General features: G+C 41.7%; 1 protein-coding gene across 2 annotated transcripts; it reads right to left on the minus strand.

Moving 5' to 3' along the window:
• Positions 1-4,159: 4,159 nt before the first annotated feature.
• adprhl1 (ADP-ribosylhydrolase like 1) lies at positions 4,160-14,620 on the minus strand. 2 transcript variants are annotated; one of them, XM_066706327.1, is made up of 8 exons: positions 14,220-14,606; positions 10,575-10,739; positions 10,266-10,391; positions 9,605-9,745; positions 9,240-9,367; positions 8,911-9,043; positions 8,137-8,290; positions 4,160-6,255 (listed from the first exon to the last, which is right to left on the minus strand). In XM_066706327.1, the coding sequence occupies exons 1-8, from the start codon at positions 14,431-14,433 to the stop codon at positions 4,209-4,211; spliced, it is 3,108 nt and encodes a 1,035-aa protein (XP_066562424.1). In that variant the 5' UTR covers positions 14,434-14,606; the 3' UTR covers positions 4,160-4,208. The 2 variants fall into 2 exon arrangements, with proteins under 2 accessions (XP_066562424.1, XP_066562425.1); XM_066706328.1 differs by having other exon boundaries at positions 6,162-8,290; positions 14,220-14,620.
• Positions 14,621-15,550: the final 930 nt, after the last annotated feature.

Consider the following 15,550-nt stretch of genomic DNA (forward strand, 5'->3'; position numbering starts at 1 on the left):
CATGTTAATGAGGGAAATAAGTATTTGACCCCTTCGACTTAGTACTTGGTGGCAAAACCCTTGTTGGCAATCACAGAGGTCAGACGTTTCTTGTAGTTGGCCACCAGGTTTGCACACATCTCAGCAGGGATTTTGTCACACTCCTCTTTGCAGATCCTCTCCAAGTCATTAAAGTTTCGAGGTTGACATTTGGCAACTCGAACCTTCAGCTCCCTCCACAGATTTTCTATGGGATTAAGGTCTGGAGACTGGCTAGGCCACTCCAGGACCTTAATGTGCTTCTTCTTGAGCCACTCCTTTGTTGCCTTGGCTTTGTGTTTTGGGTCATTGTCATGCTGGAATACCCATCCACAACCCATTTTCAATGCCCTGGCTGAGGGAAGGAGGTTCTCACCCAAGATTTGACGGTACATGGCCCCGTCCATCGTCCCTTTGATGCGGTGCAGTTGTCCTGTCCCCTTAGCAGAAAAACACCCCCAAAGCATAATGTTTCCACCTCCATGTTTGACGGTGGGGATGTTGTTCTTGGGGTCATTCCTCCTCCTCCAAACACGGCGAGTTGAGTTGATGCCAAAGAGCTTGATTTTGGTCTCATCTGACCACAACACTTTCACCCAGTTCTCCTCTGAATCATTCAGATGTTTATTGGCAAACTTCAGACGGGCCTGTACATGTGCTTTCTTGAGCAGGGGGACCTTGCGGGCGCTGCAGGATTTCAGTCCTTCACGGCATAGTGTGTTACCAATTGTTTTCTTGGTGACTATGGTCCCAGCTGCCTTGAGATCATTAACAAGATCCTCCCGTGTAGCTCTGGGCTGATTCCTCACCGTTCTCATGATCATTGAAACTCCACGAGGTGAGATCTTTCATGGACCCCCAGACCGAGGGAGACTGACAGTTATTTTGTGTTTCTTCCATTTGCGAATAATCGCACCAACTGTTGTCACCTTCTCACCAAGCTGCTTGGCGATGGTCTTGTAGCCCATTCCAGCCTTGTGTAGGTCTACAATCTTGTCCCTGACATCCTTGGACAGCTCTTTGGTCTTGGCCGTGGTGGAGAGTTTGGAATCTGATTGATTGATTGCTTCTGTGGACAGGTGTCTTTTATACAAGTAATGAGCTGAGATTAGGAGCACTCCCTTTAAGAGAGTCTCAGCTCGTTACCTGTATAAAAGACACCTGGGAGCCAGAAATCTTGCTGATTGATAGGGGATCAAATACTTATTTCCCTCATTAACATGCAAATCAAAATCAGCAGGGGATCAAATACTTTTTTCCCTCACTGTATACACTAGCTTTAGAGTTATTGTTAGAAGTGTTAGAAGAACTTTTGATTGTGTTAAAAACAAAGCACTGAACTTTTGCCCTTTTCTGTTCTGTTCCACTTTCACTCCGCTCATCCAAAATGTAATGAACTTGCTAAATGCCACTGTGTGCATTGTTGCACTGTGGTGACATAGTCAGACGACTTGCAGGAGTTATGGTACCTCTGTGTCTGTCTCTCTGTTTTGTGGGTCATAAACCACACAGATGGTCAGATTTGATGGGGGAGGTCCATACTGCTGTAGAATCATTGCTTCAGTAAATACCGGCTTTTATACTACGGCTACCTACATACTGTCATATATCAATGCACAATACTCCTAAACTAAATTGTACTACAACTGCTTAGACTTATCTACAAACTATCACCTTTGCTAACCTGCATACTGCCATACATAATACATATTCAGTAATAACGTATGCAAAGTGTACTCTCACATACAATGTATATTCAAATACTTTAAATTCTAGTTGTTTTGGCTTATTAATTTCTCTTATTAGTCATTTTGTAATACATACACATTCATGTATCTCCTTGAGCTGTCCCAGCAAGTTTCACCCCGATATATTGAAAAGAATATAGGAGGGAGAGCATGTGTTTGCCAGGTTGCAGTCCTGGTGCCCGTAAGTCTTTCTGTTGAATCTGCGGAGCCCTCCTGGGTTTATTATACCCCGGGGGTCATGTAAATCCAACATTCTTTCAATTCCACCTCTCTGCTGAAGATGGTATGCTTAGCAGTAGAATGCAACAGACATTCTTATCAAACATACAAACTTTGTTTCAATAAATCTGAAATGAAGCTATCATGTGTTAACAATGTGTATCAACATAAACCATGGTGTATATCAACTGCAAATTTATTTTTCTGCTTATAACATAGATCAAATTTACCCTATACCTCTTTCTTGAACACATATTGTTTTAATGTTTACAATACTGGCTACCATGCAGTGTTGAATATCTTTTGTTATAATAAAATCGTAATTCCTTCAAAATTATGAATTGTATGAAACAGCATAATTCTGTAAAGAGTGCCACCTTCTGGATAAAATGTAAATTGCGTAAAATCTCTAAATGAAAGACTTGCTTAGATTGGATATTTAACATATAGGCTATAGATTTTTTATCCTAGAGTGAATTAATGAAATATCAATATATATAATACAAATGTTAACTGTAGGATTATTTTGAAATAAATTAATATAAAATTATTAAAAACATGAACATTACAGAATGTGTTGTGTATAGCTGCTATTAAGAGCACAAAACTAATCAGTAAACCAAAGACAACCTCAAAACATGAACTTTGAACTTTTGATGAGATGAATGCCAAACTATGTAGAACCGGCTGCCTGCCCACAGTGCCCCTCGCCAAGGAGAGGTATGTGAGCAGATATTCCAGAATAGTAAAATGCCGAGGGCTAGTTTTACACACCGTGGAATGACAACGTGCCACAGAGCACTGCATAGACACAGCCGTGCGAGATCAGTGAAAGTCTGAGAGGGAAACAATCGGTTACTTAAAACATACAATGTGTAACACGAGAAGAACGCCATGCACAGTGTCGACAATGTGTACAGCAAAGTCTAAGTACTGCTTCAGTTGGAGGCAGTGACACATCACTTACATCTACATTCTACTCCAGTCAGAAAGGACTAAGATAACATTTTACTCTGTTACAAGTATATAAAGGTTCACAAAGGATATACAATCAGTCTTACAAGATATAGTATCATATTTCATCGAAAATGTCTAGACACATTTGTAAGATTGTCATGTATGTGTATATGTTGTACTTGTTTTTGTGCTCTGCATAAATATATTAAATGAAATCCTCCAAGGATAGTAATATTCCTATTATTAGTACAATTCCTTCTGAAAGCCTACAATCCAAATTTGTCAATGAAAAAAACATTATTGACATTATTATTATTGATTATTGATTATTTTTATTGATTATTGCTGTGATGCTTTTAACAACATGTAAGTACACAGTCTATAAATCAATTATAGTATTCAGTCTCTTTCAACAACAATGTTCTGTTGCAATACTTTACAATACAATTAAGGCTTCATGTAAAGGATTTCAACATTTTCACAGTCACTTCATGAGTAATTTGTTTTTAAATACGTTGCAGAAAAATCATTGTGATTGCAGTAACAATGCAATAACAATGAATTACTCCTCATTTCAAGCACCTCCATATTAAAAGACAGACAACAATGTATGAGGTGTGATGTGTAATCTGCCCGTTTTAGTTTTTCTTTTTTAATGAAGTGCTGGTTAGTTTGACTTAGTTCGCACTCCAGTTTGACTTTGCATTATGTCTGTGGCCTCTCACTACCTGCTTATCTTCCATTGTCTGGCAGGAGTGCTCTCATCATGCTTGAACACTGCTGTACCAGGCTACTGAGATAGGAATTATTTTTATTATACAATAAAGATTAAAACTGTATTTATTCATTTATTTATTTTAGTTTTCACTTAATAAATGCAAGAAAGTACAAAACAAGTCTGAACAGAATTCTATAGACCTTTTACAATCCCTTAGACAGAATTTATATAGTTTAATTCCTGTAGAGGTAAAATGCTGTGAAAAATCAGTTTTGAACATGGTCTCTGGAAGCATTTGCTACTGAATGTGTGATTTAAAAAAATAATAGATGGAGAATCATTCTCATTGCTGTTATGCATATCTGAAATGTTTTGTTTTTCACATAATTAAAATTAATGTATTGTCAAAACAATAAAAACAGTACAGGTTAATCTCACTCCAACAAATGAATGGTGAACACAACAAGTCATATGGAATGGAAATGACAGGAAGCCAATCCATGAAATAAAAATGAATTTAATGTGAATTTGAGTACAGTGCCCTGGGATTAAAACTGAAAAGTGTCAGTGCATCGGATGACTTTGCGTTTAAAGGGACTTTTCAAAGACACAGAGGCATCACTGTAGCTTTCTGCCCTGTACTTGCACACGTCTCCACAAACAGGGCTTTCCTTAGTTCTTCCTGCTGTCAGTGGATGACTTGGTGTTGTTGAGCTGATGTGACTATTGTCAGAAGTGCTGCCCAGCCCTAATCCATCACCAGTACTAGTTGAGCTAAGCATGGGGAGATTGCCATCACCGTTTACACTATAATTATCCTTTATATGAATACCCTCGCTATCTCTGTCCAGATTAACTCCATCATATCCACGTCTAAGTGACTCTTCCAGTAATTCTTTACCTTGCAGACATTCGTCCTTGTCTCCAGATGTGCTGCTTACTAAGCTAGTAAGTGTGGCTTCATTGAAAGAGGCTGTACAAGATGTTCCAGGATGTTTGAATGTCTTACAAAGTGTTTGGCTGTTTGTAGTGTTGCACACATTGTCAATATCCCTGGAATGTGAGGGGAGGTTATTTTCTAATAGCACAGGCTGCATACATTGGAAATGCGATGTTGAAGTAATCGGAGGTCTTGAATCATCATTCCAGGATACAATGCTTACAGAAGCTTGTGTTTGCTGTGGAGAGAGAGATCCACTGTCCTTGAGGGAAGAATATTCTGGCAAATGCCTTTGAGTGGCCAAGGAGAGGTTTGCTTTGGTCTGGGTTGACTCTGGGATTGGTGTAATGTCTTGTGGCAAAGTGTGACTGTAGATATTGGCGAGATGAGGTGCTTTGAGAGACCGCTTTCTGGCAGGATGTGATCGGAGTGGTGAATCTAGAGGGATATTCTCAGAGTTTAAAGCCTTATCACCGCTTAGAGATTCATGCACTTCTTGCCCAGAGCCAGCTGTTGGGCTTGCACAGGACAGAGATAAAGCAGGAATGGCATCTGAGGCATCAGCTTTACATTGAAACACATCAGAAGAGCTGCTGAGATTAGGGAGCAATTCTGCCTCTTGTTTTGGCCCATCTATTTCAGGCTGGACTGAATCACAATGCTCAGAAGTGACCTTGGGCATTGTGCAGAGTGTGATAGCACTACTATTCCCGTCTTCTGTTTCTGAATGTTGGCATTTTGGTTCTCTGAGAGTCTCAAGTTCAGAAGTACCTGGGGCACAGACTATTGCTTTATGAGGTGTCCTGTCCTTGGTGGCAGCACAAGGAAATCTACAGCAAGCCCTGCCCCAGACTACAGGACAGAGGAGAATGGTTGGTAGGTACAATGTAGGCATGGCCTCCACACTGCCAAGTGCGTGATAGACTGCAGGTTGGGTCCATATTTCTACTTCTGTCAGCAACTGCAGTTTCTGCGCTCCTTGTTTAACTAAGCTTCTTGTCCTTGGATGCTTTGATTCCTTTTTTGGGGTCTGATAGGCCAAGTTTTCAACTTTTCGAATAGTGCCAATAACTTCAAATCTCTCCATCATGGCTAACAGCACTGGATTTCTGCCTCTTCGGTTCATTATTGGGAGTGGTCTGTCTGTGTTTTTTACCAGACCCTTCTCCTTTTCATTGGCGGCTGCAAACTTGGCTAAAACTTTCTGGACTGTGCCCTTGGAGTCTGTGGTTCTCTTTTTCACCCCTCCTTTGATCTCCAAGCTTTCCCTCCTGCTGCCCTTGTGACTGTCTTCTCTTAAAGGCCCCCAGCGCCCCCTGGGCACCAGTATCCCAACATCTCCCCTTCTCTTCCTCTCAGGCTCTCGGTTCTCTCTCATGAATCTTGACTGGAGCAGCTGGAAGGCAGTTGGATGTTTGCCATTGTCTTTCTTCAGTCGACTTGGACCCTGTTTGTGGTCTTCCGTGCTTCCCGAAGGTGTGGTGAACTGTGCTGGTGGCTCAGGTGCTAGGGGACTGAGTGACTGGGTCAGATAGTGCAGCAGACTACTAAGAACCTCACAGGCACCGGAGCTGACGACTCTAGCGGTGGCGGCCCGTCTCAGCATGGCGAGATCCACAGCAGGTGTACTGCTCCGAGAAGTAGATCTCCTGCTTCTGGGTGAAATAGATTTCCTTTTTTTGCACACTCAGACATTAGTGGGACTTGCAGTGTACACAGTATGGGTTACAGGTCAGCAGTGTTATTTACACAGTTTTCCTATCCTGATCCTGTATGTGTGGGTTATTTGTGGAAGTGAAGTGAAAAAGGGAAGAAACATTCTTTTTAGAAATCTTAGAAAGAAATTAGGGTCAATTACGCCTTCTAATTTAAAGGGGAATAAAGTCACTGAAATTAAGCTGAACCCCTGTAAAGGATGGCTCTGTTCGCAGTATTAGGCTGATGTTGTTATAGAACATTTTATTACAAAACAAGAATTTCACTATTTGTTCACAAGTTACTTAGATATTCTGCCTAACAATGTAATTGCATCTCAAGTTTAAAGTAATTATTAAAATACCATCCATTTATCTGCTTCACATCTCTCTAGAGCGGCTGCGGTATCTCAAGTGGACCTTGTTAACCTCTTTTGCCACCAACTTGTCTAGGCAGTTGAGCACATTCTACAAAAGCCTACCAGGGAACAAGATAAAACATTTTGACTATTTTTGTTTTCTCCAGAGAACTGGAGTCTTTTTTTTTGGGGGGGGGGTTCTTTCGTGACATCTATGTCTGTATTTATCATTACAAGATTACAGAATTTAGTAATTATGTGAGATGCATCCTGATGACTGCAAGGGTGAGTTTGACTGTGTTTACTCTATTAGCAATGCCACTGGCCGAAAGCATTGTGCAGCAGAGAAGTGCAGGGGTGATGGAGGGTCAGGCAGTTAAGATGCTCACTGGATAACAAATTCTGGGCAGAACATAATGGTAATATGGTGCATATCATACTGAGGTGACCAGGAGTTAATCTCTTTCCAACGTGTGTGAACGGAGGGTAAAATCATCCTTACTTTAAGCAGTGAGGAGAGCAGTGACGGTGCAAATTGGATTCTGCACACTGACATTAGGCTTCATTCACATGAATCATGTAAATCTGACGTGTGTTCTCTCTAAACATGTTTCTGATTTTCTTGCATAGTGTTAGCTTAAGTAGTACAGGAAGGAATAAACATGTAAAGATACCAATACTCTTCAAAACCTATTACATTTGGTCTTGATTTCCATCTGGTGGAACTGACATGGTTGTAAGAACCATTGAGTTTTAAAATATCGTTAATGAGTTTTATACTGTGTAAATCATTCAGGCCCCCCCCACCCCACCCTGCAATCATTCCTTGTGGTTTCTCGAGTCGAGTGAAATTCCAGTTGAGAAGTACAGTGGGTTGTTGTACTTCCTCAAGTCATATATACATAAAAACACCCTAATACTGGCCTTATCAAGAATAAATCATTCATATATTATTGTCAGGGTGTGCTTTTTAAATTATGATAATATGGCACCATAGCCCTAGTAATTTGGTCAAAATAAATCTTGCTAGTAAATTTGCATTACACACCAAAAGTATGTGTTAATGTAATGATCTCAAAGCTTAAGTGGAGATCGAATGTGTCAAAATGCAGTGCTTAAAGATAACTTAATCAGGAAGTAAACAGGCCCGCTCTGAGCTCTCCCGCTGTAATCGGGGAAGATTAATTGTGAACCCAAGGTTGTCACTCTTCACTCCCCCTGACGGAGCACCACAGCGGCTGCCTCGGATGATAATTACAGCAGCTGGTCTACCTTACATAAAAACGTAACATGCCAAACTGTAAAAGGGAGTAAATACGGAAAGGGATCTGATGTGCGGTTGGAGGGGAACTGAAACGCGTTCAAAAAAACGATATACAGAAGAGCAAAAAAATAAGATTCAAATACAAATACACTTTGAAACCAATATAGTGAGGAGGCAGAAGGCAAGAGAGCAGCCTCAGAGCAGGAACAGTGAAGTTACTTCTCGCCTGCAGCCGCTTTAAACAGCTCAGTCCCCAGGAACTCCAGGCGCTCTCTCTTCTCCAGGTCCTGCCACAGGCACGTGGGCACATGTTTCAGTCCATACAGGAGTCCATACAGGCAGCCTGCTATCGATCCTGTGGCCCCATTCTCACCTGTGAAGAACGCAGGGGGAAATGTTCATAAAATCTACTAGTCATTTGTTCATTTTATTTTGTGTTACTATTTTCAAGTGCACTCTTGAGAAATGCTTTTAGTAGGACAGTGCAATGCTGAGGGGGAAATATTTCCCTAAAACCTTCTAGTAGTATTGCAGTCTCACATCATCATTCTAATATGTATTAGTAAAGTGGTTATAACACCAACACTAAGCCCTGGCTTTGGAAATAAGTCTTTATTTTTCTTTATTCCTGGCAGCCTGATGTTGTCATTGAATTTTCATATTTTCTTTGGGCTTGCAGATATGAAAAAGAACATTTGTGACTGGACTGTAAGTGGCTAGCAGAAGCAAGGTGTAATATCATATTTTTATGCTTTTAAACCACTCCAAAAGGAGTCTGTTACCAAGTGATTGATAAATGTTTCATTTTGTTCTCAATTTATCTATTGATAATGTCAATTTATTTTCTGTTTTTTATAATGTTACCAGTGAAAAAAAAACATTTGACTAGATACTTGTCAGGAGGTTAAGCTGTTGCCAGAGCGGGGTTGAAGCGTTTAGGGAAACGACCTTGCTTTTAAAGTCCTTCTCCTGGGCTGGCTGGGTGGCACATACCTCCGTGGAACATTGCCCGCTTACACAGCTCAGTCCAGCTGGAGCCAGCAGCCAGGAGAGCGTCGTAGGCAATCATGGGGGCATCGTGTCCCCTTCTCCCCCCTCGACCCTCAGAGCTCCAGCGCTTGTATATCTGACCCAAGGAATGGAGGCACATGTCATATTCTCGCAGAGCACACCGATCCTGTCTTAATACATAAAACACTGTCTAATCATTGTTAAAAGTGTCATTCTATGCTATAATCATATGCTAGTTGTACAAGTGTGCATTCAGTGCGAAGACCGGCTTCGAAGGCAGCTGGCCTGGACCTCCTGCTCCCACTCCTCACCTTGTCCATTTCTTCCGCATCATAGCACTCCGGGAAGAGGGGCTTGTCCTGTCCATCCAATTCAATTTCTCTCTCCTCCAGGTAAAACTGCCATTTTGCCTCAAAATAAAACCAGTTTTCCTGATATTCTAGGACACAAAGGTACACACACATTTGCAAACATCAGAGAAAAACATTGTTTTGAAATAGATAAATGTAGGCAGTAACAGTTGGAATAATATAAAAAGTTGATTTGACCGTATGGACACTCATGATTTAGCCACAGGCCCCACCTCAACATGAGGCCGAAAGTGGGGATGCCAGGGCTCTGTTGGCAATGTAATAGCCGCGTTGTGCATGTTGTCTGTCTGAGTTGGGTGCCCTACCTGCCATGTGCCGGATGGTCTTCCTGCAGTACTCCTCTGCTATGGGGATGACCTTCAGCATGTCCCTGCCCCACCGCACCACCGGCTTCTTCTGCACCGCGTAGGAGGCAAAGAGGGCTGTGCACAGGGAGCCCAGGAACCCTGCCACACACACAGGAGCCGGTCACTCACTAACCACTACTCCACACTGCTGACCCCCAGTTGCAGGTGATGGCACATAACACAGATTTTTATTTTAACCAGTTTAAATTCTTTCTAATCTGGATCTATTAAGGAGCATAGACAGTGTTACTTATACCCTTAGGCATTCATCTGTGCATGTTCTTCTAAACTTTGCTGAGATCTAGATTACATTTTAGACCTTCTGCATTAAGTCAAATTGTAAACAAATTAAAGTCACTAGGGACCAGGGTTGTAAATCATTGCATCCCACCCAGAAAAGGAAACATTCTTTCAAGGTTGACTTTTTGTAGAAAACGTTGAAAATATGGTGTAAAAAATTAACTCTTAGTGGTTAGTGTGGTACAATAGATAACCAAGCACTATGACATCATGTGCAGTACACAATCATGGCGTGCTGTAGTGCAGTGTGCAGGTGTGTATGTTACATTCACTAGTTGAATAGACGGAGCGGTGATTTTGAGTCTGTAGCTCACAGTACCAGTGGGATGGTTGTGAGTCATGCGCCCAGTCTCAATGCTCACTTCCACCAAGTTGTCCAGTTTCTCAGGTTGCCAGTATCTCATTCCAATGCACATTGCTTTAGTGGCAGCCCCAAATCCGGACCCTAAAAGAAGAGTTTAATCTAAGGTACCATCAAATGCAAAGACAGGCTTGTAGTATCATTAATAATGACATTAACAAAATAACTTGTGACAGCGTATGTCTCAGTTGCTGGTATCACTAAGCCCCCTCTGTAACATTGTTCCAGACTGAGTGTCTGCATTTTCACCTGGCTGTGAATTCTGACCTTTCTCATTGAAGGGGGTGTGCCAGGCCAGGAGGTAGTTGTCTGGTTTGAGGTTGGCGCAGCCCTCCACTGTGGTGGGGAGAGGTTGCCGCCCCTGGATGCTCACCATGGCACTCACATACAGCCGCACCAGCTCCCGGTACAGGTCCTCCAGAGACCAGTAGTCTAAAACCAGTACAGGCACACTGTGGCGTTATAGGCACTGTGTAACTTCAGAGGACACAACACTTCAAAGGTGTATTTGCTGGAATGGCATAAACTACATGTTACAGACAAATAAACCATAATATTCACCATAATATCTATAGGATTTAAATTCACATACTTTGAACTGACATTCCACAGAACAGATGCACAAATTATTTTAAATAAATCACCCAACCCTTTGTAAAAAAACAAAACAAAAATAGTAGCTAGCTTTAGGTTTATAAAAATAAAGTACTGTAAACCTTGTAAGCAATAAACAGAATTTTTCTCAAATTGAACACTGTTTTTCATTATTGCTAGTATAATTCTTATTCATCAGACTCTTGGAAAGTGTCAGTGATGGAAGTTCTATATATTCAATATCATATTATTGGGTATAACATGCCTTATATGGTGAAATACCGTTTTCTGATCTAAATGTACTAGGCTATGTCGGCATTTTGATACATATAACTGTAAACTTGCTCTTGAAATTGAATGTTACTTTAGAGGAATATCACTTGAAATCCAAGGCTGAGGAATGTTTAATTTCTTGTCATGATCTTTGATTGCATTTGAGTGTTCAGGCTGTGTTTACAGTTTGTTCTGACCTTCTGGGATTAGATGAAGAAATCATAAATATCTAGATGGCAACCACATTTTGTTTCCTTCTGAACTCACTGGTGACCCCACTTCACTCTTTTCATTCCCATGTGAAATGAGCCCAGCCTCCCACCGGGTTTAGTCTTATCTAGAGGAGTAGTAGTTGTAGTAGTTATAGTAGTAAATGGAGAAAAATAATAATAATAACTTTCTTCTTGAGATTAATATCTTCTGTGCTTCCCTCAACAAACTAGAAGCTTGAACAACTGTCACTGCTTCCTAACAATGAGATAATTTTGTTACAACACTGTGAGGAAGTTGTATTGGTGTTAAAAATAATTTCAGCTTTGAACAAGAAATGCTTGAAGAAATCTATATTTGATTCTCTTGCTTTATGAATTCTGATATGTTATAAAAATATCCTGCAGGTTTCAATTCCTTATACACCAACCTGCCATTCAGAATCTGTGAAAGTGATCGTATGCTGTTTGAGGCACAAGCAACTTGAGAACTCTCCGCTTCCACAGGGCTTTTTCCAGGACCCGCGCAGAAGCAGTGTTAGGCACTGTGTGATCGGCCAGCCTCTTGCAATCACTTTGCGCAAGATACTTCAGATTCCCATCAATTGAAAAGTGACATGCCAGGATAATTTTAGCAGTGACTGGCGGTAGATTAATTGGAGCAGTGACTGGTGGGGTGATTCTCTCGACATTAGAGGAACTCTGGAGAGGAATGAGATGCCCTTTCGAGTTCCAGCCTGGTTTTACTGAGGACCACTGCTGCATTTTACATTTAAACCGAGTCTGTATTTTGACTTGGATATTGAAATGACTGTACAATTGGGAACATTTTTAAACAAGACAAAGCTTATATTTTGGTCTTCTCAGTTTGGTCATGTACAAGAAGCAGTGTGAGGAGATTACAAATGGTTAAATCGTGTCAGTCTAATGTTACCCAACAAGTGTCTGTTCCTGAGGAACTGCCCCTGAACATGCTGAATATGAAGATGTGGGGATCTGTGTTGGTATATCACTGGTTAAGTTAAGTACACAAAACATGTTCCTATTTAATGTTACTTCTCTGCCCCCCCCCCCCCCCCCCCCCAAAACCAACATATAGAATTGGGCCAAACAGAGGAAAGACAAATATCCCTATCCCACAAACACAGCACCCGAAGGCCCCCACTCAGAGTCACAAATGTCAAAGCAATCTGAAACAGCCAAAGCAAAAGCCTCAAAGCAATCTAAATGTTTCACTTGGTGAAGCGATAGTGTTGGTATGCAAAGAAAGACCACTTTAGGAATTAAGCTGTCATTGCTTCTTTTAGGTCCAGCTTTGAACATAGTCCAGCACAAAGAAAATGTTTGGAGTGGCAATGTGGAATTGAGCAACCTGCCATCCCCCTCTCAGTCCCGCACACCCCCTGTCCTTTCATCATAGCACCACTGTTTATTGTTCAGCTTGCTATTTTTACCTGTCTATTCTTACTTTTCCCATATAAGATGAAGACCCTTAAAAACAAGAGCGTACTGCAAATCTGTCCTGATTTATGTAAAAGCTATTTTAAAAGGAAGCATTGGGATCCTAGTGAAACCTAACTTTTTCCAGCAGACAGGTGTCAATTTGCAAAGTATTTGTCATGTCAATTAAGGATTTGCATTGCAGAGTTAGGAACCAAAGATGTTCAGTGTACTGGCTTAGATTTGCAACGTCACAGGCTTTGAATATGGCCTTTTTGCCTGAATTATTTGTTTCAGGTTTGCTTTCTGATTTGGAAGTACAACACAATGTCTCAGATCTCATTTAGAGGACAGCAAATGTTCACATTCCTGTAGGCTGGCTGGTCAAGATGATATACGATTTTAAGGAGTGCCTCTGCCCACACTTACAACCCTGAACACAGAAGTACTACTCATGCTAATTTTACACTGATACTGGAGCCTCCCACTGTCCCTGGGTCAGAGGGTTTATCCTGTACTCTGGGCATAGTTTGTTAGTGGATGAGTTGCTGAACCCCAAACCAGGAGCTGCAGAACCAGACTGTCTCTTCCATTAACAGCTGCTCTCTCAATAACATGAATCCTGCCCCATGCTTGTGCGCAACCCCTGTGAGCCCCGTCCTGACCCGACCTATCTGTTTATAACCTCCTTTCTTACAGCAAGCAGTACAGCCATAGTACAGAGTTCAGTGTACACACTGATTATTTAATTGGATAGGGAGGGTTTTGTAAATGATAAATAATGCTCCTGCCAACTAAAGAGGGAATCCTGCTCCCTCCCACAGGGTTATAAGCACCAACCTTTCTCCCAGGACTCGTGACAACATTAGCAGAGCAATACATCATCTCCTATGAGCTCTTAACCCTTGTAAGTCAAGCACGTAGCAGTTAAACAGTGTGAATCCTCACTGTTATGTAAGTCACTGAACACGCAAACACAGAAATCATAATTCTTTCAGATTTCTCCATCAAAATATACATAGGTAGCATTTGAAGCTATGGACTATATATAATAGCATATGTTGTGCAATTCCCCTGTTCCTGGAAAGCATGCCGGGATTTGATGCCCCCTAGTGACACATGCTTGGATTTTTCCATAATGATATTGTTACATAACAATACGATTATAATATTTGTTATGTAAACATTATAATGAAACTTTTGGCTTCATCGGAAAACCTCCTAGATTCCACAAAACAAAACATTTGGCAACTCACAAGAATTTAAAAAAATTAAAATGTTGGTGTCTGTATAGTCAAGTTGTTGGATGTTATTTCTGACCTGTGATCAGGTATCCCTGCCCCAGTCCTGACACTATGACAGAGCCAGGCGCCCGTCCCTCTCACTTTCACCCTACCTGTGATCAGTGCCTCCGCCGTGGTCATGTGCATCAGAGTCCCATCACTGAGCGGCCAGTTGTCGGCATCCAGCTTCAGGTTTTCCAATCCTCCCAGGGTTTTCAGCTCCTCCTGGATGAGCAGGCCTGAGGCACAGCTTTCCCACTTGCCTTTCCTGTAGCCCAGGGCATCCCCTACCCCCCCCAGCACCATGGCTGCCTGGAACAGTTCCATCCCAATTCTGCAGTGCAGCAACTCTCCTCCCAGTCACCCAATTTAATTCTGTTTACTTCACTCACTTCTCCTCTCCTCCTTCCTCTAACTGTTGTCTTTACTGCAGTCAGAGACCTGCTTCCTCACTCTGGACTGTTGTTTTAATCGCCCCAACCCCCCATTCCAGTCCAGCCCAGCTGTGCTTTATCAGTACTGGTCATTGTAAGCTAGTGTGCCTGTATCAGGTATCTCCTAAAAAGGCAATCCTCCAGACCTTTGTGGATTCAAAACCGTCAGCTGGTACTGTATCATTTCCAGCCCTCTCCCCAGTCCTCCCCCCTGCCACTCCACTGGATAAGAATGGACCATTACACGCCCTCTGTCTGCCTCCAGCGGGGTCATTAGCTTTGCTCTGACAAGAAGGACAAATGTCTACAGGCTTCATGGTATGGATGTCTCTAGGATTTGTTTTCAGCACTGATGGGTTAGTCATAGTTATTTTGTCCAGTTGCCTAGTTTGCATTTTGACATAGTCTAAAGTCCTAGTTTTCTCTTTCAAGAATTAAATCATCTGTATTTTTATTTGATTTGTGTACTCAATAATTGAACAGCATTTCTGCCCACCATATCAGAATTCCCCTCAAACCGTACTGTGTGTGTGTGTCATGTGATGTCAGAGTCTCTTTCTGACAAGTCCCAATTGAAATATCAACAGCAGAGGCAGCACCGTGCGACAGGTATATCCCAGTGGAAATTACGAGATCAAGAGACCATTGATCGTATGTGCACTGTCGATATGTAACACTGCATTCAAGGTGTTAATTGTCAACGCTCTGCTTAAAGACATTTGGATTGCTACTGCGGCTGTCAATTCCAGTTCCACATCATTACCCCGAGGACAATGCCTGAATGGTAATGAAACCACTGGCTGTCTGTGTCAATGCACTGGACTCTGTGGGATACACCTGAGCATGCCAATTTCCATCCTTGATCCATGGCTCCATTGACTTCTCAGCTGGTGGCAAACTTTACTGGAGTGCACAATGCAACATTCACATTTGTTACACAAAAAAGGCAAATGGTAGATTTGTTGTTTTTTTTGTGTTAAAAACATGCTTTATTTAAGTTTTCCTTTTTA

Source organism: Amia ocellicauda, chromosome 6, assembly GCF_036373705.1.
Source record: "Amia ocellicauda isolate fAmiCal2 chromosome 6, fAmiCal2.hap1, whole genome shotgun sequence".
Taxonomy (NCBI): Eukaryota; Metazoa; Chordata; class Actinopteri; order Amiiformes; family Amiidae; genus Amia; species Amia ocellicauda.

Bases quoted from the DNA above. Each gene is read 5' to 3' on its own strand.
- adprhl1 (XM_066706327.1), bottom strand. From the start codon at position 14,433: ATGGAACTGTTCCAGGCAGCCATGGTGCTGGGGGGGGTAGGGGATGCC. The intron at 10,392-10,574 runs GTCAGAATTCAC...CTCTTCTTTTAG, and splicing joins CACCCCCTTCAATGAGAAAG to GGTCCGGATTTGGGGCTGCC. The intron at 8,291-8,910 runs GTATGTGCCACC...CGTTCTTCACAG, and splicing joins GCGGGCAATGTTCCACGGAG to GTGAGAATGGGGCCACAGGA.